The 23,364-nt window shown below is 48.3% G+C and overlaps 1 protein-coding gene across 1 annotated transcript; it reads left to right on the top strand.

Annotated features, from left to right (window-relative positions):
• The first annotated feature begins 1,848 nt into the window (after positions 1–1,848).
• Positions 1,849–22,021, top strand: EIF4EBP1 (eukaryotic translation initiation factor 4E binding protein 1). The gene is made up of 3 exons (XM_058525219.1): positions 1,849–2,025; positions 19,319–19,498; positions 21,557–22,021. Exons 1-3 carry the CDS (start codon positions 1,881–1,883, stop codon positions 21,586–21,588), a joined length of 357 nt encoding a protein of 118 aa, XP_058381202.1. The 5' UTR covers positions 1,849–1,880; the 3' UTR covers positions 21,589–22,021.
• Positions 22,022–23,364: the final 1,343 nt, after the last annotated feature.

Here is a 23,364-nt window from a genome sequence, read left to right on the forward strand (position 1 = left end):
GCTAAAATTTGATGATTCCATAGTTTTCTCGGAGGAAGTTTCTGAGAACTTTAGGATTACTTTCATACCACCTCATTCTAGAGCAACGCTATCCAATAGAAATATATTACGAGCCACATATATATATATACAAAAGTTTCTTATAATCCCACCAAAAAAAGTAAAAAGAAATAGGTGAAATTAATTTTAATAATAGATTTTACTTAACCCAATGTATTCAAAATACTATTTCAACATGTAATCAATATAAAACAAATTATTGAGATAGTTTACATTATTTTTTTCGTACTAAGTCTTTGAAATCCAGTGTGTATTTTACATTTATAAATGTGGACCAGCCACATTTCAAGTGCTCAATAGGCACATGTGGCCAGTGGCTACCATACGAGACAGTGCAGGCCTAGAGTTTAGCTCAGGAGTGACCGAGCCTCACCAGTCTTCCCGCCTCGGGCCTCACCCTCCTGCAGTCCATTCTCAAACTCCACTGCTACCGGTTATTTTTGTAAAAAACAACTCTAACTGCGTCACTCCCCAGCTTAAAAGATCTCTAGTATCTCCTACCCTTGTAGGACAAAGTCTGAACACCCTGGCACGATTTACAAGACCCTTCAGAGGAGCCGGCCCAGTGGCACAGCAGCTATGTTCTCGAGTTCTGCTTTGGCGGCCAGGGTTCATGGGTTCAGATTCTGGGCATGGACCTACTCACCGCTCATCAAGCCATGCTGAGGCGGCATCCCACATAGAAGAGCTACAACTCCACAACTGTGATACACAACTATGTAATGGGGCTTTGGGGAGAAAAAAGAAAGAGGAAGATTGGCAACAGATGTTAGCACAGGGTCAATCTCCCTCAAAAAAACAAAACAAAACAAACCCCTTGTTTGACCACTGAGCTTTAAAAAATAATAACAAACGACCTCTCACAATCCGGCCCCAATTTCCCTTTTAAACTGTTCTCCTCTCTCCTCCCCCTTCCAAGATGTGGCCGCATTGTTCTCTCACCCGACCCGGCTTTTCCATCCTCCGTGCATTTTTTCTCTCTCCACTCGGTGATCTCCTTGAAGATTCATTCAGTCATTCATTTGTCCCTTCATTCATTCAAGGTGTGCCTACTAAACAGTCAGGCAGCGTGGGGGGCGTTGGACCCAACTCAAAGGACTACAAGGAACCTTCTTTGACCGAGTCTTACCCCTCCCCCAACCCCACCTCCACCTCGGCTCTAGGGTTAGCCCTTATCACCCAACTGGGTGGCTTGTCCGCGTGTCCTCCTCACTCTCTCCGAAGGCGTGGAAGGTGCGTTCTTCGCCTTTTCTTCAAAGCCTGCCACATCGTGAGTGTTCAATGAACCGATGAGGGGGTGAAAGACCAACCAATCCCTGCCTTTTCATCTGAGGAATGAATAGGGAAGAACGGAACAGGGAGGGTTGAGGGGACCATCCACCCTGATGTCCTAATGTAGAAACTAGGTCTTCCCAGAGTGGGCCAGGTCGGCTAGGATCGCCGCACAGCCCTGGACGCTCCCCAGCTCAGCGAGGCATTAACCTAGGCCGGCCTCCCGACCCCCCACCTCACCCCGCCCCTGCCAGCGTGGCGGGGAGGGAGCCGGGAGCGAAAGGGACAAGCAATGGGGGGTGGCGCTGGCACCCGCGGGCAGGAGACCCTCAGTAGGGGCCCTCCGACCCAGGGCTGCGGAGGAACCCACGAGCAACAGCTGCGTGGACCTGGGTGGGACAGCCGCGGCGGGAACTACAAATCCCAGGGGGCGTCGAGCCCAAGAAGCGGAAGGGGAGGGTTTGGGCGGGGCGGGCTGGAGCTGGGAGGAGCGGGGCGGGAGCCGCGGCAGGGACACGCTCCGGCTGCGGGCGCGGTGCGCGGTGACCATGTCCCGGGGCAGCAGTTGCAGCCAGACCCCAAGCCGGGCCATCCCCGCCACTCGCCGGGTGGTCCTCGGCGACGGCGTGCAGCTGCCGCCTGGGGACTACAGCACCACCCCCGGCGGCACGCTCTTCAGCACCACCCCGGGAGGTAGGCGCGGGCTCGGCTGCGGGCTGTGGGAGGACGGAGCGGGCAGAGCGGGAGGGATCGGGAATCGCCAATTGGACGGGGCGGCCAGGCTCTGGGGGCGCGGTGACTGGGAAGGGGCATCAAGGAGGCAGCGAGGGTCACGGAGCGAGCGGGTGGCCGCCTCCCATTGCCTGCCCTCTGAGTGCGTCCTCCAGAACCGGGGCTGCAAACTGCCCCGTTAAATTTCCTCCTTCTGGGAGAGACAGCTGAGCGTCCTCCACCCTAACAGATATTAGGACTGCCACATGCTGAGGTGTGCTGCCCCTTGTGGGTGTTGGGGACAGTTCTGGGGCGGAATAGGGTGGGGTCAGGGCGGCCCACAGATCAAAGAGGGGCCTGGCCTGGGGTTTTTAGGGATGGGATGGGCGTTCTCTTTTGGGATAAATGATTCTTGCAGAGTCCTTTTTCCTTCCCGAGGCCCCCCCTGTTTTGCGTTGGGCACGCACCCCCTGACAGGTTTTGGGCTGAGAGTGGTCGCCTGCTGCAGCCGGCTTCTGTGGCAGATTGCCCATTTACGCATATGGGATCTCCACAGAGGGACCTGGGGCCGCGGGCAGCACTGTGCCGAAAGACACGTTCTTCTGTTCGGGGGGAGGGGGACCGTGTGACCTCCCTGAGAGTGGATGAGGAAGAGGAAGCTGAGCTGGCACGGGTAGGGGCCAGCCTCAGGCTGTCCTCGGGGAGCCAGGCATTCCGTCCCAGCCCGGGAGCCCAGGCGCACAGGCGCTGATGAAACCTGCCCGCCGGTTTGCATGATGAAATCCTCGTGGCTCACCACTTCCCTCCCATCCTAGCGCTGCCCCCACCCCCTTTTGCCCTTTTCTCCTCCCCTACACCCTCCTCCACTGCTCTTGCCCGGGCTACTACTCGAGAAACGCCGCCGATCCTGGCGCTCCGCTGAGAGGCAGGGGTGCGGGCGGACGCGGGCGGGGCGCAGCCTCATCTGCCAGCGTCGGGGGCCACACGCTTGTTTTCTCAGGCAGCTGTCCCACCGCCAGCGAGCGCAGCCAGCTGCGAGGTCTTGGGCTATTTGATCCAAAGCATAGAACGTTAGGACTGTTAGGGATCTTAGATGTTCTCGTCCAACCGTGCTGCCTTTTTTTTGAGGGGGAAGGAGGGAGGGGAGGGGGAGAGTAGGCAGTTTTTCACGTTTTATTGTACTTTATTAAATTTCACCATTAAATAGCATATGTGTATGCTGGTCTTATGACGAGATTTTTGAAATGTAAAGTTATATTAGACATAGAATGTAACAATTAGAAACTCTAGGGGAGGTAAAAATTCTGTCTACAAACATTTACACATTTTAGAGGCACAAGTAAATGATATAGGGACAGGAAGACATTATGTAAAACTTTGGGTTGTAATTGGAGGAAAAACCTGTTCAGGACTGAACTGAGGTCCTTGGTTGCTGACAGAGTCTCCCTTGGATTGAACAAAATCCCTATTAGTCAGGAGAGACAGTAGCAACAGGATAGACTAAGAAATTGGCTCATGTCTATCTGGAAGGTGGGGGCTGGCCAGTCTGAAGAGAGCAGGGCTGGCTGGAGGCTGGAAATCCAGTTGGATGTTGCAGCTCAAGTCTGAGATCTGTAGATTTAAAAGTTTGGAAACAGTCTAGAGGCAGAATGTTAGTGCATCTCTCAAAAATCCTTGTTTTCCAAACAGGCTCCTAGGATGCTTTCCTCAAATGGGGCTGTGCTGCCTTATTCTACAGAACATGGCACTGAGGCCCCAGAGCTTGAAAACACGTGTCCATTGTCCAACGTTACATTGTTTTCCCAGATTGAACAAGAAATAGCAGCCAAGCATTGCGGGGGAAAAATGCTCTCTCTTCTATTAAAAATGATCCAAGGGGGGCCAGCCCTGTGGCATAGTGGTGAAGTTCAGCGTGCACTGCTTTGGCGGCCGGGTTCATGGGTTCAGATCCCAAGCACGGACCTACACCACTCCTCAGCCATGCTGTGGCGGCGTCCTATATATACAAAAAATAGAGGAAGATTGGCACAGATGTTAGCTCAAAGCGAATCTTCCTCAACAACAACAACAAAACGATCCAAGGAGAAGTTCCCAGTGACTCTTCTTGCCCCTTTTGACTCGTTCTCTTTCCCTGCTGGGCCTTTTGTAGTCCACGCTGTTCTGCTTTCTCTGTGTCATGATGTGTCTTTCAGGACCTTTCCTGACCATTTTAGGGTTCCTTCGAGTGATGTGACTCTCTGCTTGATCTGTGCAGAGTGGGCACTAAGGCAGGCCTGAATGCTCAAGTTAGCCCTTTTTTGCACCCGTTGTTGCTAGATGGGGACGGATCAGATTGGAAGCAAAGCCAGGAGGCTGAGGCCAACCGGAAGAAAGAGCAGTGCCAAGAGCCTAAAGCCAGCTCTTTCTTTTCTGGGGTGTCCAGCGGGGCAGGCACGGCTCACAGTCCGTAACCCGGAGAATCCTGTCTTGCCGCTGCCTCTGTTAGCAAACCTGGTCTGCCTCAGTTAGCCAAGGCGGGAAATCTTCCTCCAAAGCCCAGTTTACCCCACCCCTTTGCCAGAGTGGAGCCACTGGACCTAATGAGAAAAGGTTGTTCCTGGCGTCCTTCTGCTCCAGTCTCTGAGTGCTGTCTCTCAGTCTTCAGTGTGCATATGAATTACCTAGTGACCTCATTTAAATGCAGATTCTGATTCTGTAGGTCCTGGGGGTAGGGCCCGAGAATCTGCATTTCTAAGTAGCTCCCAGTGATTGGTCTAAGTACCACACTCTGAGTACTCAGGAATTAATGGAATTTTTTTTTAAATAATTGTATTTATTTATTTTTTCCCCCAAAGCCCCAGTAGATAGTTGTATGTCATAACTGCACATCCTTCTAGTTGCTGTATGTGGGACGCAGCCTCAGCATGGCCGGAGAAGCAGTGCGTCGGTGCGTGCCCGGGATCCGAACCCGGGCCGCCAGCAGCGGAGCGCACGCACTTAACCGCTAAGCCATGGGGCCGGCCCCAGAAGTTAGGTGTTCTAAGAGAAATTTGCTGAAGGGAGTTTTGGGTGTGAATATTTGAGTCCATGGAGTCTTGAATATCTCCAGTAACCATAAACTAGCAGAACCTTTAAAGGGGTCAGAAACCTTCCTCTCTCTGTCCCCACCAACCTCTGTGTTCCCAATTCCATCTTGGATGTTTGACCCCAAAGCCTACAGGGGTTGCTTGGGTGGTAGTCATACCTAAGACCTGCACCTGGAGAAGGTTAATCGGAGGCAAGCAGGTAGGGCTGCAGGTGTTCATGGCACCCTGTTTGGTTAGACAAACAAAGTCTGTGCCCAGGAAGCTTATCTTGGAGCAGTTCCGAAGTCTTTGGCTATGGAACAGATGGTGCCGGGAAGAGGGACAGTGGGTTGGACACTGAAGCCGGAGCACAGCCAGTGTCCCAAGGCCTTAGGCACACAGGGGTAGAAGTTGTCACATTATTAAGTCAGATTGAAAGAACTTGAACAGTAAGGCAGTGAGGGAAACATAATGGGCCTCTTTTCACAGTGACCTGAGCTTCCTTTGAAAGCATTTAGAACATTTTATACTATGTCCCTCATTAAAGACTTTGACGGGGGTCCTGGTGTAGAGCACCCCAAACTCCCTCTGATGCCCACGAGCCTCCCTGTTTTTAAGGCATTCATCACATCTAGAATTGGAAGACAGTCTGACCTCAAGGGCTTGGATTGCTAGTTAGGAAGATGAAGGCACACCTGAAATCGAATTATAAGCATCAAAGTTGTGTTTATAGAATGAAACAATTAGACAGACACTCGTCCTACCCTCCATAACCAGTAGAACTTGTAAAATACTCAGGTAAGAATTGCCCACTCCAAGTAGTCAGCCTGGTAGGCCTTACATTCTGACAATGTGGACACAGCTGTTAGATTTTAACCTCCTTTAATGGCTTACATATTTTTTTCAATATCCTCAAAGGTGACAGGGCCTTGTTATTTGAAAGAGGAGTTAGATTTTTTTTTTCCTGAAAGCAAAAAAGTCCTTCATCACCAAATTTGGTGAAAGCGTGGGCAGTGTGGTACCATATTTATCTGTTGGTATAAAGTAGTGTGACATTTTCTTGTATGGGTCTTTATTTGGTGTCAGCCCAGGAGTTAGGAAGGGGCAGCAGTTTTGAAAAAAGAATTGCTTCCCAAGGTGAATGTTTTTAATGAAAAATGTACACTAGTACACATAGATTCTTGTGTGTTCAAACAAACGAAAAACCTGTTACTTTCTGGTCTTTCTTAGATCTGTGCCAGGGTTCTTCCTCTATTGCGATTCATGAAAAATGGATCACGTGTGTTTGTTTACATGCTTGTCCTCTAGGTTAGACAGGAAGTCCTTTCGGAGCAGTCTTACTCATCTCTGTGTCATCACCACGGAGTGCCGGGTCTGGGGTTTGGAAGGTGAAGGGTTGAAAAGAATCCTGGAATGAAGGCATTCTCAGGGTAATCTAGCTCTTTACCACCAAGCCTGAGTCTGAGCTGGCTTAATGATAACATTTAAATTTTCCTTTTCTGTCCTTTCAGTTGCAGGGTGTAATTGTTTATCTTGGAATGTCCCAGGTACGGAAACTAACTTTCTCTGAACTTTCCCACCTATCCCAGTATTATCGATAACAGCACTACTGATAGTATTTTTCCCAATGTGTATTGAGCAGCAAGTGGAAGGAAATGACTTTTTCATATACTGAACAAGTCAGTATTGGGGCCAGGGTCTCAGACACTGGGATTGACGCTCCTTATTTACTTGTTTGCAGCCAGCATCACTGACTTGGCAGGACTAGGTGACATCTACCTGTGGCATTTGGATACTCAAGGACGTGGGCAACAAAAGGTGCCTTATAATCCAATGTCTGTGTCCATGAAAGTTCTCTGAGGGAGCTCAGACACTAGGCCCAGAGTATCAGGGCTCACCAGCTGCCCAGAGATAATTGTCTTGATGCAAATGGCTGTATCAGTTAGCTATTGCTGTATAACAAGCCATCCTCAAACTTAGTAACTTCAACAACACCACCAATCTGTTATTTCTCTCCATTCTTTGGGCTGGTTGGGCATTCTTTGATGATCTTGCCTGAGCTCACTCATCTGGCTACATACAATTGGCAGCTGGATTCCCCTGGGCTAGCAGGTCCACGTTGGCCTTACCCACGTCTGGGCATTGCTGGGATCACCTGGAAGGCTAGAGCTCTCTCTATCCTCTTGGTCTCATGCCGTTCAGGAGTCTAACCTGAGCTCATTTACATGGCAGTTCTCAAGGCCTCTGAAGGCCTAGGCTCGGAAGTCATGTAACGTCACTTCCGCAGTGTTCTATTGATCAAAGCAAGCCAAGGGCTAGCCCAGATTCAAAGAGAGGGAGAAATAACTGCCTTTGAATGAGAGAAGCCTCATGTGTAAACAGGGTTGGGAGGAGTTATGGGGGCCACGTTTTCAGACAATCTTCCACGAGGGCCAAGCGTCCAAGAATGGTCCTTTGAAGGAACTTATCTGCCCATCCTGCTGTGTGGGTAGCAGAGCCAGGGCCAGTGTAGAAGCAGACCAGAGTCACAGCCTGTTAGTTGACTGATGGTTTAAGAACAGGACACCTTCCTAAAAACACTGAATCATAGGTCCCATGCCCCATTTTCAAGGCCTGAGGCCCAGCTCCACAAAGCAAACCATACAGAGGGCCATGATGCCAGGCCACTGGGAATATATTCTGCTTTGTGTCCTGCCTTCCCTTACTAACCACCACCCAGCCTACCTCCTCCTTCTCCTTCAGGCAGCTGAGCTTGGGAAACACCCTTCAGAGGAGCCCACCTGCCCAGCGCTGCCTGGCTCCCATCTGAACATCCTTGATTTAATGGAGTACTGGACATGGAATGGAATCAAATTTCTGAGTCCAAAAGGAGTGAGAATACCAGGAGGTGCAGTGGGTTCAGAACTCCCTTTGGTTTCCTGGTGACGCACAGTGTGGAGGTTAAGAACTAGGTCTCTTGCCTTAAAGAGAGTGTGTGTAAACAGATTTTTCTCTCCTCCTCTTCAGAAGAAAAGGAGAAAGCGGGCCTACATGAATTTGCTAGGGCTGCCGTAACAATATACCACATGGCTTAAACACATATACTATATGGCTTAAACAACAGAAATTTATTTTCTCAACAGTTCTGGAGGCTGGAAGTCCAAGATCAAAGTGCTGGCAGGGTTGGTTTCTCCTGAGGCCCCTGTCCTGGGCTTGCAGCTGGCAGTCCTCTGGCTGCCTCTTCATGGGGCTGTCCCTCTGTGTGCTCTTGGTGTCTTACTCTCTTTTCTCATAAGGACACAAGCATACGGGATTAGGGCCCCACTCTAACGGCCTCATTTTAACTTAATGGCCTCTTTAAAGACCTTATCTCCAAATATAGTCCCCTTCTTAGGTACTGGGGGTTGGGACTTCAACACATGAATTTGGGGGAAGGGAGGGCACAGTTCAGCTCACAACAGGGCCCCTCCCCTTTCCAGCTGGGACAGCAATTATTGCTGTGTATCAGGAGGCATTTCAGAAGGGCCCCCCTGTTGGTAATGAATTTCAGGTGTAGCCGCACCCTGCTTTGCACAGGTACATTTTTAAAATCATTTTATGTTTTCTTTTTGTGAGGAAGATCAGCCCTGAGCTAACATCCATGCCAATCCTCCTTTTTTTTTGCTGAGGAAGACCAGCCCTGAGCTAACATCTATTGCCAATCCTCCTCCTTTTTTTCCCTTTTTCTCCCCAAAGCCCCAGTAGATAGTTGTATGTCATATTTGCACATCCTGCTAGTTGCTGTATGTGGGACGCTGCCTCAGCATTGCCAGACAAGCGGTGCGTCGGTGCGTGGCTGGGATCCAAACCCGGGCCACCAGCAGCGGAGCGTGCGCACTTAACCGCTAAGCCACAGGGCTGGCCCCCTGCACAGGTACATTTTGAAGTGTTTGTGGGGATGTAAGGGAAGAGGAAGGAGCTTGGCCAGCCATTAGAGTAATTATTTCAGCTATTTTGTTCTGAATGTCTCTAAACGCCTTGTCCCTCCTGCTTAATTTTCAAATAAACTGGCCTATTCCTTCATACGTCAGGGCCTCAAGGGAGGGACTGGCCAGAAGGGCCTTTTGCCGCTTGCTGATCGCCCCCATTTGGTATTCAAGAAGCTTCATAGGATTCCTAGCCCCTGAGAAACATCTGGATCTTGGTTCTCTTTGTAGAGCTGGTGGGGCCAGAAGTGAAGAAAAATCTTAAACTGAGAATGCTCTGCTGCTTTCACCAAGATTTTTCTTCCTGACAAGTCAGCTCTGCTTGCTAAAGAGACTATCCAGCAAGAAAAGCCACCCAGACATACATAGTTCCCGCCTGGTGTGTAGCGGGGAGGGAGGGAAGGAGACGCTGGCACGTCTGTGTGTGTCCCTCCAGGTTGACACGGAGCTGCTGGTGAGAGCTGAATTTAAAATCGTCCAGAGGATTTTGTTCACAGGCTGCTGGCTTGCATCTGAGCACAGGCATTCAGACCTCCCCCTGACCCTGTTGTGAAATGTGCTCCCTTTCCCTGGAATGGGAACGGCAGTTCTAGGAATTCTGTTCTTGTACTCTTGCTAGGCCTCACGTCCCGCTCAGGGGAAGAATGCTGCTGCCAGGGGAGGCCCAGGGGAGAGCGAGGGATGCACTTGTCTCAGTTTACAGGAGTCGTATCCAGCAGGCTTTTGAACTTGAGTGTGGGTACTATGGGAAGATGGAGAAGAAATCAAGGCAGCCCTCTCTCTCTCGGGGAACATCCTGTTCTGGCCAGACACTCAGAAGAATAGTAAAAATTGGAAGACCCCTGGAATTTTTCCAGTTGCCAATGCTGGCTGAGGTGCCCAGTCTGCCTTGCTAGTTTTAAACAGAGGTTGCTGTTTAGGACTGGAGTTAAGAAAGGCTTGGTCTGCCTCTGGGTGGCTGTGAGGGAACAGCCTTTCTGAGCCTCGGTTTCCTGTCTGCGAGTTGAGGATGATGTATCTTCCTCGTGGGGGGCTTTGGGGAACACTGAGACCTGGCATTTCAGGCTGTGAGTGCAGTGTCTGGCCCACAGGCAGGCAGTGATGACAGATGGAGATTTAATCTTCATGAAACTCCTGTGAGGTGTGGATTTTGTTATTACCCTCCTCTTAGAGCTGAGGAATGAAGCTGCGACTCAGAGTTGGAGGGCTGGTACATGGCGAGCCCAGGTTGGAGCCCAGAACTTCTGCGTCCAAGCCCCATGCTATTTGCACCACATTAAGCACCTGCCAACAAGGAGATCCTAAAAATAAATGGTAGCGTATCAGAGCTGGAACAGACCCTAGAGATTACCTATAAAGCCTGGCGCATGGTTGGTGCTTTAAAAATAGATTGAATGAACCTAGTACACTGGCCTTGTTTACAGATGTGGAAACCAGACCCTAAGGGAATGTCTACGTTGCTTTACACATTCTAGCAAACTGTCCACCACAAAGCATGCCTTGAGAAACAGTACCGTTCTTGTATTTGGTGAACATCAGGAGTTTAAAGTCCCAAACAACACTGGTTACCAAGCATGCCAGAGCTCATGGTGGTTCTTGAAGCCTGTTTCTGTGGGCCAAAAAAGGGTGGAGGATGCCCTTTACCCCCCTCCATCTCCCCCCCATCTCTTTTCAGGGTTACTTACCTCCCCTCTGATTTGTCCCAGCTATGACCGTATAATTGCCATATAATTGATCCCTGGTGTGGACAGGACTGAATAAATGGTAAAATATGTCACCTGAAGCCATACTGGTCATGATAATAGCTAGGATTTGTTTGTGCAGCTTCTTTGTGTCAGCCGCAATTCTAATCCACACAATAACCCTGTGAAGTTGGCGCTATCATCATTATCCCGTTCTACAGAAGAAGCAATTGAGGCACAGAGAGATTGAGTAGTCACTTGCTCAGAGTCGTCAGAGCTAGCAGATGGAAGAGCTGGATTTCCAACCAGGAGGCTGTGGGAAAAGTATCAAGTATTCGTCCCAGCATAATGTTCCCGCCCCCTCTCTCCACAGGGTGGGGAACTCCTACGGCCCCTGAACACACATTTCCCCCACACGTGTTTTTATGGTGTTGCATTTAAAAAGGCTTTCGGATAGGAAACAGCCTCGGTTCTTCTCCACAGGTAGCTCAGGACCGAATCTTGAACTCTATCCCCCCTGGGATCCTTGAACAGGATCCCAGCTACACAGATGGTTTGAAGCGTGGGAGGATCCACCTCTGTCGTTGTCCCCCCCACCCCCTGCTCTGCACCCTCAGTTTCTCCAGTCTGCGTCATCCTCAGCCCACCTCCCCCATGGACCCCCCACCTTGGGGGCAGGCAGAATTGGGGTGACATGGGTGTCTCTCTGGCCCAGGGGTTTAGGGTCAGACTGCCTGGCAGCAGGAAGATAGGGCCGATGGGGGGCTTGGTATCTGTCCCCACCAGTACACACAGGGTAGATCTCTCCCCTGTGCCTCTGTGGTCCCCACACATGCCTCTGTTGTTAGACCTTACACACGACTGTAATTGTTTGTTGACAGGTGTTTCTCCTCCTACAGAACTGTGTGAGTCTGAGATCAGGGAGCTGTTAATATATCTAACTGTTCCTTATACTCCTGCACCTAGCACAGTGCTGGTACAAAGGGCTCAGTGACGGAATACATGAGACCAGCACACCTACTTTCAGGGCGTAGGACTGAGCAAGGTTGGAAGGTGTGTAGGTGAGGGTTAGCACTTGTCCCTGGGTCACATAGTCCCTATCCCTGAATACAGTTGCTGGGAGTGAAAATCGAGCATGGACCTCAGCCCAGAGAGATGCTGAAGGGGTGAGCTCCCCCGACTTCTCCAGCCCAGCAGAGAGCCCCCGAGGCTTTTGAGGGGGCTTCCTGGTTCCAGCCAAGGCAGTTCTAACTCGACTTACTAGAAGAGGAGATTCTGATCCTATATCCTTATTTATTTGTTTGCTTAATGTCCCTATATCCGTATTAGAATTTTGTGTAAAAATATATACATACCCAGGGGCAGGCCTGGTGGCGCAGCTGTTAGGTGCACGCGCTCTGCTTCAGCGGCCCAGGGTTCGCCAGTTCGGATCCTGGGCGCGCACACGCACCGCTTGGGAAGCCGTGCTGTGGCGGTGTCCCATATAAAGTAGAGGAAGATGGGCATGGATATTAGCCCAGGGCCAGTCTTCCTCAGCAAAAAGAGGAGGATTGGCATCAGATGTCAGCTCAGGGCCGATCTTCCTCACACAAACACACACACACACACAAATACCCAGTGTAAAAGATGTTTTCTTCCCCTTACTCCTTATCTCACCCCCCAGAGGTAACCAAACACAACATACATACAGTCTGTGCCTCTTTTTTATGCAATATATGGTGGACAGTGGACACTTTGTATTCCAGGTGGTACAGCAGCTGCACAGCATTGCATTGTAGGGCTGATCCATAATTGATTGAACTTGTCCCTCAATTCAAAAAAAATCAGTTTTATATATATATTCTTATTCTGTCTACTTTTTTATGTGCTTGATTTTTTCTATAATAAAAGTATTTAAAAGTTATAGTACGTAAATAGTTTATATATGTAAATAGTTGAAACTCAAAAGTACTAAAAGGCTTCTAACAAAACAACCTCTTGCCTCTCCCACCTCCATCTCACCCTTCAGAACCAACTAACAACATTTTTCACCTCTTTCTTTGGGAATTTACCTCCATATTTCTAATTTTTTCTTTTATCTTTCTTTCTTCTTTTTTTTTTTTTTGTGAGGAAGATCAGCCCTGAGCTAACATCCATGCTAATCTTCGTCTTTTTGCTGAGGAAGACTGGCTCTGAGCTAACATCCATTGCCAATCCTCCTCTTTTTTTTTTTCCCCAAAGCCCCAGTAGATAGTTGTATGTCACAGTTGCACATCCTTCTAGTTGCTGTATGTGGGATGCGGCCTCAGTATGGCCGGAGAAGCGGTGCATCAGTGCGCGCTGGGGATCCGAACCCTGGCCACCAGTAGAGGAGCACACGCACTTAACCGCTAGGCCACGGGGCAGGCCCATAATTTTTTCTTGATTTTATCTATTGACTGTTTTTTTTGAGAGGTGAGAATTTATTAGCATGTGTATACTCCTCCTCTCTTCCCATTCTGCCAATAAAATTATAGCAGAAATTTTAAAAAACATATTATTTTTATTACTATGACTCTTGATGAGCCAAGTAGTTTACAATAATAGCATTTCCATTGTTTTTACAACTTTAAAAAAAATAGAGTTAATAATTGCTTCATTTTAAAATGTGCTTTAGTTTTCATTCAAGTCTTCCCATTCCAGCATCTCTAAAATGCCTGTTAGTATGATTTTACACACAAAGTCAGACTTCTGTATTAATCAGCCCATTTTTCCCCTTTATCCTGAACTAATGTGGTTTGGCTGCTCTGGACCTGCCACGCAGCCGTTGACGTGGGATTCCCTGAAACCCCTCATCTTTCTCTAGAAAAATTTTGGCAGAATACATCCTCCTGTAACTTTCTGAAAATGTCTCTATTCTACTTTTACTTGATTAGCATTTGTCCAGGTATAAAACTAGGTCGAGGGACCGGCCCGGTGGCATAGCGGTTAAGTGCATGTGCTCCTTTTGGGCAGCCTGGGGTTCGCAGGTTTGGATCCCAGGAGCACCGATGCACCACTTGTCAAGCCATGCTGTGTGTTGCGCTATCCCATATAAAGTAGAGGAGGATGGGCACGGATGTTAGCCCAGGGCCAATCTTACTCAGTAAAAAGAGGAGGATTGGCATCGGATGTTAGCTCAGGGCTGATCTTCCTCACAAAAAAAAAAAAGAATCAAAAAAAAAAAACCTAGGTCGAAATGAATTTTCCCTCAGGATTGTGAAGGCTTTGACCCACTCACTGTCTTCGGGCTTCCAACGTTGCTGTTGAAAAATTTTATGGGATTCTTATTCCCAATCCTTGTGTGCACCTGTTGTTTTTCTCCTCCTTTCTGGAAGATTTTAGGATTTTCTCTTTATCCTCAGTATTGTGAAATGAAAGTTGAGTTGGTGTTTTTAATTCATTGCACTAGATACTCAAAGGGTGTTTTAAGACTCATCTCTTTCAATTTAGGAAAGTTCTTTCTTTTTTTCTATTTAAGTAAATTTTTTTTTTTACCAATTTCTCTTTTCCTTCTTTCTTGACTTCCTGTTATCCAACACTGGATCTCTAATTTGTTATCTTTTTGCCTCTTTTTCATCTTTCTGTCTTTCTGTTCTTTAAAGTCTTCTGCTCCCTTAATGATGTTTCTTCCTGTTGGTTTGTTTGGATCTCTCCTTAAATGTTGTAAGATTTTCTCAGAAATACGTGGAGACATTTGGTTGTTTATACAGTCACTTGGCACATAACGATGTTTCAGTCAAGGACAGACTGCATATTCAACAGTGGTCCCATAAGATTAGTACCATGTAGCCTAGGTGTGTAATAGGCTATACCATCTAGGTTTGTGTAAGTACTGTAGGGGAGAAAGAAATTTTCCACTACCCGTCTAGGTTCTTCTCACTGGTCTAAGAATTAAATTGACATGAGACAGATTAACAGGAGAAAAACAAATAAAAATTTAATAACATGTATACATGGGAGAAACCTAGGAAAACTGAGTAACTCACCAAAATGGCCAAAGCCCTCACCTTAAATCCCATCCTCAGCTAAAGACAAAAGAAGATGTTGGGGGTGGGCAGAGTCAGGGACTTCAAAGGGAGGGAAAGCAATTTACAGGGAGGTGAAAAGGAGCAAGTATTTGGCCACACAGAAACAGAAGAACACAGAGGGGAGCCCAACAAACAGGCTTTTCTAGGTTCTTCCCTGTCTGTCACCTAGTTCATGTTAGCTAAGGTGAGAGCTCGCTCTCTGAGATAGATTTTCTTATCTGCATTCTTTTAGGCAGTTAAATGAGAGGTAACAAGGAAAACTTTCTGAGTCTTTTGTTTCTTAAAAATAATCAGCCTAAAATAATCCTCATGTTAAAGAGACATTTTGGGTTGGCAAATTTGTTCCCCTTCGTACACTCTATGATGTTCACACAACGATGAAAGCACGTAACTATGCATTTTTCAGAACGTATCCCCGTTGTTAAGCAATGCATGACTGTATTTAAGAGTGAGGTACCCAGGGCCAGCCCCGTGGCTTAGCGGTTAAGTGCGCGCACTCCGCTGCTGGCGGCCCGGGTTCGGATCCCGGTCGCAGACTGACACACCACTTCTCCGGCCATGCTGAGGCCGCGTCCCACATACAGCAACTAGAAGGATGTGCAACTATGACATACAACTATCTACTGGGGCTTTGGGGGAAAAATAAATAAATAAATAAAATTAAAAAAAAAAAAAAGAGTGAGGTACCTAAGAACTGACTAGAAGCCCCTTGTGAGGTCCAGAGACAAGTGAGCTCTATCTGATGGCTAGTTGGTTTTTTCATTGGGGACCCCCCTTCCAAAGTCATTTTCTATAGATCTTTGTCTTTACTCTTTGTTCTGAAGCAGGGCAGGGGAAGGGGTGTGAGGCTTACCATTCAGGAAGCCACCTTCAATTTAATTTCCCTGTCTCCTCTGCCTCCTGGGGTTCCATTCCTCCCTTCACTTTCTGTCTTCATATATTGTGATTGGGGAACAGTTTGAGTCCCACTGGCATCCAAGTTCAAGTATGTGCTTCTATTTCTTGTTCTTGGTATTTTGCATGACTTTTGAGAGAAGCAGCAGGAAAAATGTGTTGGCTCTGCCATCTTGAAGCTGCTGGATCTTCAAAAGCTCTTCATGCTCTTGTTTGTGAAACCTAGTGGAGTGGGGTCATTTTCCCTAATATAGAGAGAAGTAGGCCCTCCGCTAGAGTGTTGTGTAGAGACCGCCTGGTGTGACATCCACATACCCCAGAAGAACACACCTGACCAGCACCTCCAGCCACTGCTGCTCAGTGCCTTTCGGGGACCTTTGCATCCCCCTCTGGTTCCATTTCCTGTCCCAGTATGCAGGCCAAGTCCCCAGCTCCAGGAGACCGCAGCAGTGTTTTCAGCCAAGGGTTCCTATTTTTGACAATATGGGGCTGTGTGTGTTTTGTTGTTTGCCTCATCTGTGAGAGGCTTAGGGAATTTCCGGAAGACCACTGTTAACTGAAGCTGTGTAGTGGTGGATCCCATAAGGGATGGAAAAAGAAATGGTTAAAAGTCAAAGCAACGTCTGTAGAAAACATTTCCACCATGTTGATCGCCAGCTCCTGTTCTTCACTGGCCCCAAATGAATCAGAGGTGGCTTTGTGGTCCCCTCCCCTCCTGGGCAGGGCGCCTTGTCGGCCACCTTTCTAAACACCATTCTTTACTCCTGGCGGCCTCCCTCCCCAGCTGAAATACCCTGATGGTAGGTGTCTGAGGTGCCACCTCTGCTGGCATTTAATTTATGGATTTTATTAGCTCAAATGAGGATTTTTATTTTATTTTTGCCATAGGACAAAAGGCACAGAGGCTGTTTTCTTTTTCTCTTTCAAGTGTAATTAATGATTTAAAAATCACAGGGGCCACTTCTAGGTGTATACCCTAAAGAATTGAAAGCAGGGTCTCAAAGAGATATTTGCACACCCGTGTTCATAGCACTATTATTCACAATAGCCAAAAGGTGGGAGCAACCCAAATATCTGTAGATAAACAAAATGTGGTATATCCATACAATGGAATATTATTCAGCCTTAAAAAGGAAGGAAATTCTGACACCTGGTACAACAACATGAATGAACCTTGAGGACATTAGGCTAAGTGAAATAAACCTGTCACAAAAAGACAAATACTGTATGATTCCACATATATGAGGTACCTAGAGCAGTTCAATTCATAGAGACAGAAAGTAGAATGGTGGTTGCCGGGGGCTGGAGGGTGGGATTGGGAAGTTGTTTAATGGGTATAGAGTTTCAGTTCTGTAAGATGAAAAGAGTTCTGGAGATTGGTTGCTCAACAATATGAATGTACTTAACACTACTGAACTTAAAATGGTTAAGTTGGCAAACTTCATGTTATGTGTATTTTATCGCAATTAAAAGAAAATCTGTGGGGGCTAGTGACCTTTATTTAAAGAACTTCCCCAGAAGATGCTGACCCCCGAGTTCTTTTTGAGACTATTGACTCTCCAGCTCTTAAGTTCCACTCCGATGGGGTCAGTTCCCTACTCTTTGGTGAACAAACCAACAGAAAAGCAAAGTTGGGGGGAGGCAAGGAAAAAAGGTCTCTTGCCAATCCTTGAGGATTAAGAAACAGAGAAAAGTGGTCCCACCTCTGAAGCCAGGCCATCCCCCTTCAAGGAGAGGGCACCGTTGTTGTCCATTTTTGTAATGCACTGGACTCCTAGGCATTCGGGCTGTAACACAGCCCTTCATGTTACAGAGGAGGAAACCGAGGCCCAAGTGGGGACAGGTGGGCACAGAGGGTGATGTACACAGGGTCACACAACTGGTTGGTAGCAGAGCCTAAAGTGCAGCCCTGGTTCTGTGTTCTTTGCTTTACACGTTGCCCCTCAGAAACTTTAGCCCACCCAGTGATGATGAGCAGCCCCTCAACCTTAATATTATTGCCTCTCAGACAAGGAGAGTAAGGCTGGGTGGCCGCCTAGATTAGGCCAATCAGGCTGGGACAATACGTGCAAGTAGGCCAAGTTCATCTTTAGGTATCCCTCACCATTGCTCTGCCCTTCAGCATCCCAGTTCCTCCGCAGCATGAGGAGCCCAACCTCATTAACTCAGACTGAGACTCAGAGACGCGCATGGATTCCTCTCCTCGCCAGGGTTTAACCGAGGGACCAGTGCTTAACATCGAGAACTGAATCTAGCTGTTGGAATGTCGCTCATCATAGCTTTTAAGCGAGGGAGGTATTTCAGGGTTATTGATAAGGAAGGGTGTTCCTGAAGTCTTTAAATCATGGTTTCTAAACTCGGGTCATTCATATTCCATCTGCAGTTTTTATTGTACTTTGCATTCTACTTGTACATATATTTAATATTTCTCTTTGTATCACCGTACCTTTTAAGTTTTGTTTTTATTATATTTTATTGAATATATATTACATAATATATAATATATAACATATTTATTCTATTATCATATTAAATTATATATTAAAAGGAAACGATATCACGACTATATATGGAAAACCAGATTCACTTGCCATAAATAGAAGGTAACTATAAAAAGAAATATAGTGACAACAAGACAGTTTTTAAATTCTAGCTAGATTCCATTGCCTGCTGAAGGCTTTGAGCCTGAGGCCTGCTCTTCGTTGAAAAGGGAGCAATCAGGAAATGTTTGTGAGGTGTTAAAGATATATTACTAATACTGTACTGGTGCTTTAGAGGTAATCGAGATTAAATGGACCAAACTCGAATAACCTTCTCACTGTTCACTGTCGCTTGATGAATCAGGTGGGTCTCCCACAAGGATCTTGGGAGCTGTACTTTAGAAAACACTCCTTTTTAAGGTGTCACTCAGGCAACTGCCCTTGTGGGATGAGTCCTGGGTGTGGTTTAAGGATAGTGAATAATTCCATAAAAGACATGCTCCTCAGCCTAGGGGGACACTTGTAGAAGGAGAAGAGAAAGAAAATGAATGAAATGCAGACCTTTTACAAACTCTGAAGTGTGGTGACACATCAGAGCAGATGGGCAGACTGTGCACAGGGTGTCCCAGGGAAGATGGGCTGAGCAAAAGAGCCTTTTGTGGGGCAGGTAGAGCCCGTGTGTCACTCCTCTCCATGAAGCCCAGGCAGGAAAATTCTCATTTTCATTAGGTGGAGGAATCACTTAATTTTCTGTTTGCTCATTTATAAAATGGAGTTAAAGATCCTGGATATCCCACCGGGGTACTGCAAGGAGGGAATTGAAAAATTAATAAAAAACGCACTTTCTCCGCTGTCGGGTATGATTGTCACGAGTAGTAATGCTGAGCAGATTCGCTAAGTGAGTTGGTGGGCCTTAAGGAGAGAGCACAGGATGCACAGAGCTCTGAGGGGAGAAAGGGTGCAGTCTGGTGGCCAGCGGGTCCCTTCTTCCATCGGAGTGCCCTGTGTGAAGGGGAGTCAGGGTGGGTTGGAGACAGCAGAGTCCCGGGCTGCAGCCAGGCACCTGAGTAAGCCACACTTCTCCTTGGTCCAGCTTTTACAGGAAAACCTGCTGCCTTTGCTGCAGCCACCCCTCAAAGAAGTGGAAAAACGAGCAGGCAGGGGGTTCTGGGTGGCTTTACCAGTGTCCCTGTCCCCTTCCAGGTACCAGGATCATCTACGACCGGAAGTTCCTGATGGAGTGTCGGAACTCACCTGTGACCAAAACACCCCCGAAGGACCTGCCCACCATTCCTGGGGTCACCAGTCCTGCCAGTGATGAGCCCCCCACAGAAGCCAGCCAGAACCACCTGCGCAACAGCCCAGAAGATAAGCCAGCGGGCGGTGAGTGGTCGGGCTTGGCCAGGCTCTCCCTTGGGAAGGGAATGTATGAGGCCATAGGTCCCATCCACTAAGGAGATTTCCAGGGAGGAGGATGATGGTGACTGCGCCACCCTGTAGAGCAGCTCAGAGTCCAGAGGGTGGAGGTAGGGATGGGCAGTGGGGATAGAACTTTCATTGGTACCAACTTTCCCCATGCAAGGAGCCCAAGAACCCCAGAAAAGGCAGTTTAGCCTCATCAGGTAATCTAATTAGCAGTGGCTTGTTTGAAGTGAAAGGAGCTCCACACAGCACCTTTCCTAAGTGTGGCCTTTTATATAATTGTCCCTGAAGCATTACCACATATCTGCAACACTTGGAACACACCCATGATGTTCATGTGCAGGAAACGACTTATGAAAGACACAGTGTACCTGCCCTCTAGGAAATTACATGTCTACAGGATCAAAAGGGCATCCAGGATGCCTTCTGTCAGGGTGTTGATCCACTAGTGGATTCTTGATGAAGACAGGTAGAAATAATGCAACCAGTTGTTTCTGCAGGTTTGACATGGGGTAGCTAGGTCCTTCCTGGTGTCGTGCCCCACCCCCCCAAGTCATCGGAACAGCCACCCAGCAGAGATGTGTGAATGCACTCTTTGTGGCATCGTGACTGGCTGGGCAGAGTGTCTGATCTGAGCTCTCCCTCGGCGGAAGGATGCAGTGTAAGCACTTGCAGACAACCTGAGTCAGCCTGGAACCTGCTGACCCTTCACCCGGAAGGCAGTTCACCAAGCCCAGACAGGAAGCAGCTGAGACCTGGGGCTGGGCTGGCTCTGCTGACGGCAGCAGAATCCATATATCCAGGGCCTGTAGGACATGATTCATAATTATCTTGGGAATCCCACAGCCCAAGACAGGGAACAGTGGCCTTGCCTTTCAGACTTGGAGAGGAATGGGAGGGAGGGAGGTGGATTCAGGCACACACAGAGAGCCAGATGAAGGACAGTGCTAGACAGCATGGTTACCTGCCATTTGTTAAAGGATGGAGAGAAGGATGGATAGATTCATGTGGTTGGTTTCATGGTGGGTGCCTCCCAACCCCACTGTTTGCCTCAAACCAAAGACTAGAAGTGGAGGATGGAGGTGGTCAACACCTGAAATTGTTGAGTTGCCACCATCTGAAGGCTGCCCCTTGTCCCTACTTGCACACCCTCTTCCCTCCCGGTTTCTAGAGCTGCTCTGGCCCATAACAGGTGCAGGTTGGCTCAGTGGTGCCCCAGGTGGACAGCTCTTACCCCACAATAATGGCCTAGAAGTTCCATGCAGTTGTGTTGGGGTGTGGTGATGAGGGAGGGAGATAATTTTTCATTTTGCTTATCTGGATATAAGAATCCAAGGCTCCTGCCCTTGGAGCCACTGTGGACCAGTTGTTTCCCTGTGGAGGCCAGAGCAGGCATCTTGCTATATAGAACCCTGGAGCAGCCTTGCCCAGGAGATCGTGAATGAGGCAGTTCTGTTAAAAAGAAACAGGCTGCTGCAGCATGAATTCTTTGGAAATTTTAGAGGAAAGGGTTGGGTGAGGGCAGTGAGTGGCTGAATTACTCAAATAACTGCTTTACCACAGGGGCAGGCCATTCCGTGGGCAATCGGATGTATGCCTAGTAGGTTATGGTACCATTTTCTAAACCAAACGTTGGGACACGTGCTCAAAAAAGTTTTATGTTTAAGGAATATTTTTCTATGAAGTTGAATTTATTTCAAATCACAAGTAACCAACCATTCACTCTTATTAAAATTATACAAAATTCAGGACTGTCCCCTCTTCCATGGGGAGACGTGGTCTCTGCTCTTGCTTTGGGATTGGGGAAGAGAGCACAGCTGGACATGGACCCTTCAGGCCTGTGTTTCCAGGAATTCCTAGTGTAGTCCTCCCTCAAATCTCCTTGGCAGCATAAACCTGGCCCCTGCTCTTTTTGTAGGAATGACAGAATAAAAAAATAATGCCTTTCCCTGGCCTTTAAAATGTCAGCTCTACCATTTGCCCATTGCTCACCTGGCCTTCTATTTCTTCTTTCCCTAGGTGAAGAGTCACAGTTTGAGATGGACATTTAGAAGACCAGCCATCTGTTTGAGCAATGCCTCTGGGCCCCTCTGGCCCTTCTCGGGAGAAGAGTCACACCAGCCAGGCCTCATGAAAGTTATCATCCTGGGCAGGCATTGGGTGTGGGGTCGGCCACCCCAGCCCTCTGCTCCCTCACTCAGGGCACCTCCTCCCCCTTCCTCTTCAAGAACACCAGCAGATACCTCCATGTGCCTCATTCATGCAGGAGCTGCCACCCGAGGGGAGTGATTCCTGGGAGCACACCCTGCAGCCCAGGGCCAGGACGTGGACACAGGAGCCCTTCCAAATGATCGTCTGGCTCTTCCAGCCCCATCCTCTGGGGGCGCACCCACCCCTTCCTTAGGTTGGTGTGCATGGGAAAGCTCCCCTCCCCCTCCTTCCCCAAGAGAGGAAATAAAAGCCACCTTCGCCCTAGGGCCAAGAGTTGGCCCCTGTCTGAGCTCTTTTCAACTCTATATGGATAACTAACCCCAACTACTCTCTGTATGGTGCTTATCAGGCACTTTCCCATATATTGTCTCATTTGATTCTCACACCGAACCTATAAGGTAAGTAGAGCAAGTGTGATCCTCATTGTACAGCTCAGAAGACTGGCTCAGAGAAGTTAAAATCGCACACTAGTGAGTGACAGATGGGACTGGGTTTGAGCTTGGCTACTCCCATCTCTTGTGTTTCAGTGGTGGGTGCCACCTCTCTTCTGGGCTTTGTCCCCCACACCACCCCAAGCCTGTCAAGTGACCCAGTCACCTTCGCTCCGGGGCCCATTCCCTGCGAGAGTCAAAAGGAAGAGACTGAGCCTTGGCCAATGTAGAGTCTCTTTGATCCATGTGCCCCTGATGTTTGTCAAGTGATCCCTTTGTGTGAGCTGTCATGGGGGAGACAAACATGAGACAAGCTCTGTGCCTTGAGGATCTCATTGAAACGTAAGATTTGCCCATAAGAAAAGGTAGCAAAAAAAAGATTGTATAGGATGGTTACCAGTGAGTGGTCCAGGCAAGCGGAGGCTTCATGGAGGTAATGCTACAGCTAGGTCCTGAGAATGAGTGGGCTAGGGGGTAGGCAGGGGCCCAGTGTTCACAAGGTCAGGTGGTCTTGGGGAACCAGGATGTACGAGGCCAGGACACCAAGTTGCCCACTTTGGCCAGAGCAGGCAATTTGTGTGCGTGGGAATGGCTTTTATAAATGGCCAAAAAAGGGCCAGATTTCTAAGAGCCTTGAATGCCAGGCAGAGGTCTTTGCTGAGAAGCAACAGGGGTTTCTCATCAGAGGATATGCTGGGGGATGGATGGCCTTTGACCAAGAGGCAGTAGCTGACTTGGACTTTACAAGCTCTGGGCACATAGCACTTGACAATCTGCCATCTGGGGAGCAGCAGACGTTAGTGGCCAAGTACCTTGCCTGGCTTTTTCTATAGCTGAGTTGGAGTCCCCTCCCTTTACAAGGAATGTGAAGGCAGCTGGAATCCATGTGCATGGTGATGGTGTGTGGAAGGACCCAGCCATAGTGGCATGTTGACTCCAGGCATGCAGCATCCCCTCTTGTATGAATGGAAAGTGAGACTACGGAGAGGCCACAGCCAGAGCAAAGACAACAACTAAAGCTTTAACTAGGATCAAATGAGAGATCGGAGCAGCCTTCCCAAACCCTTAGCTTTTCAGTAAGAGCATCTCACTCTCTTCCCTCCTGACATCCAACCAGAGGGCTTGCTTACAAGTCTACATGATCAGATCCATTCCCCTTCTTGGTCCTACATCTCAGGGTCCAAG

This window comes from Diceros bicornis, chromosome 29 (assembly GCF_020826845.1).
Source record: "Diceros bicornis minor isolate mBicDic1 chromosome 29, mDicBic1.mat.cur, whole genome shotgun sequence".
Taxonomy (NCBI): Eukaryota; Metazoa; Chordata; class Mammalia; order Perissodactyla; family Rhinocerotidae; genus Diceros; species Diceros bicornis.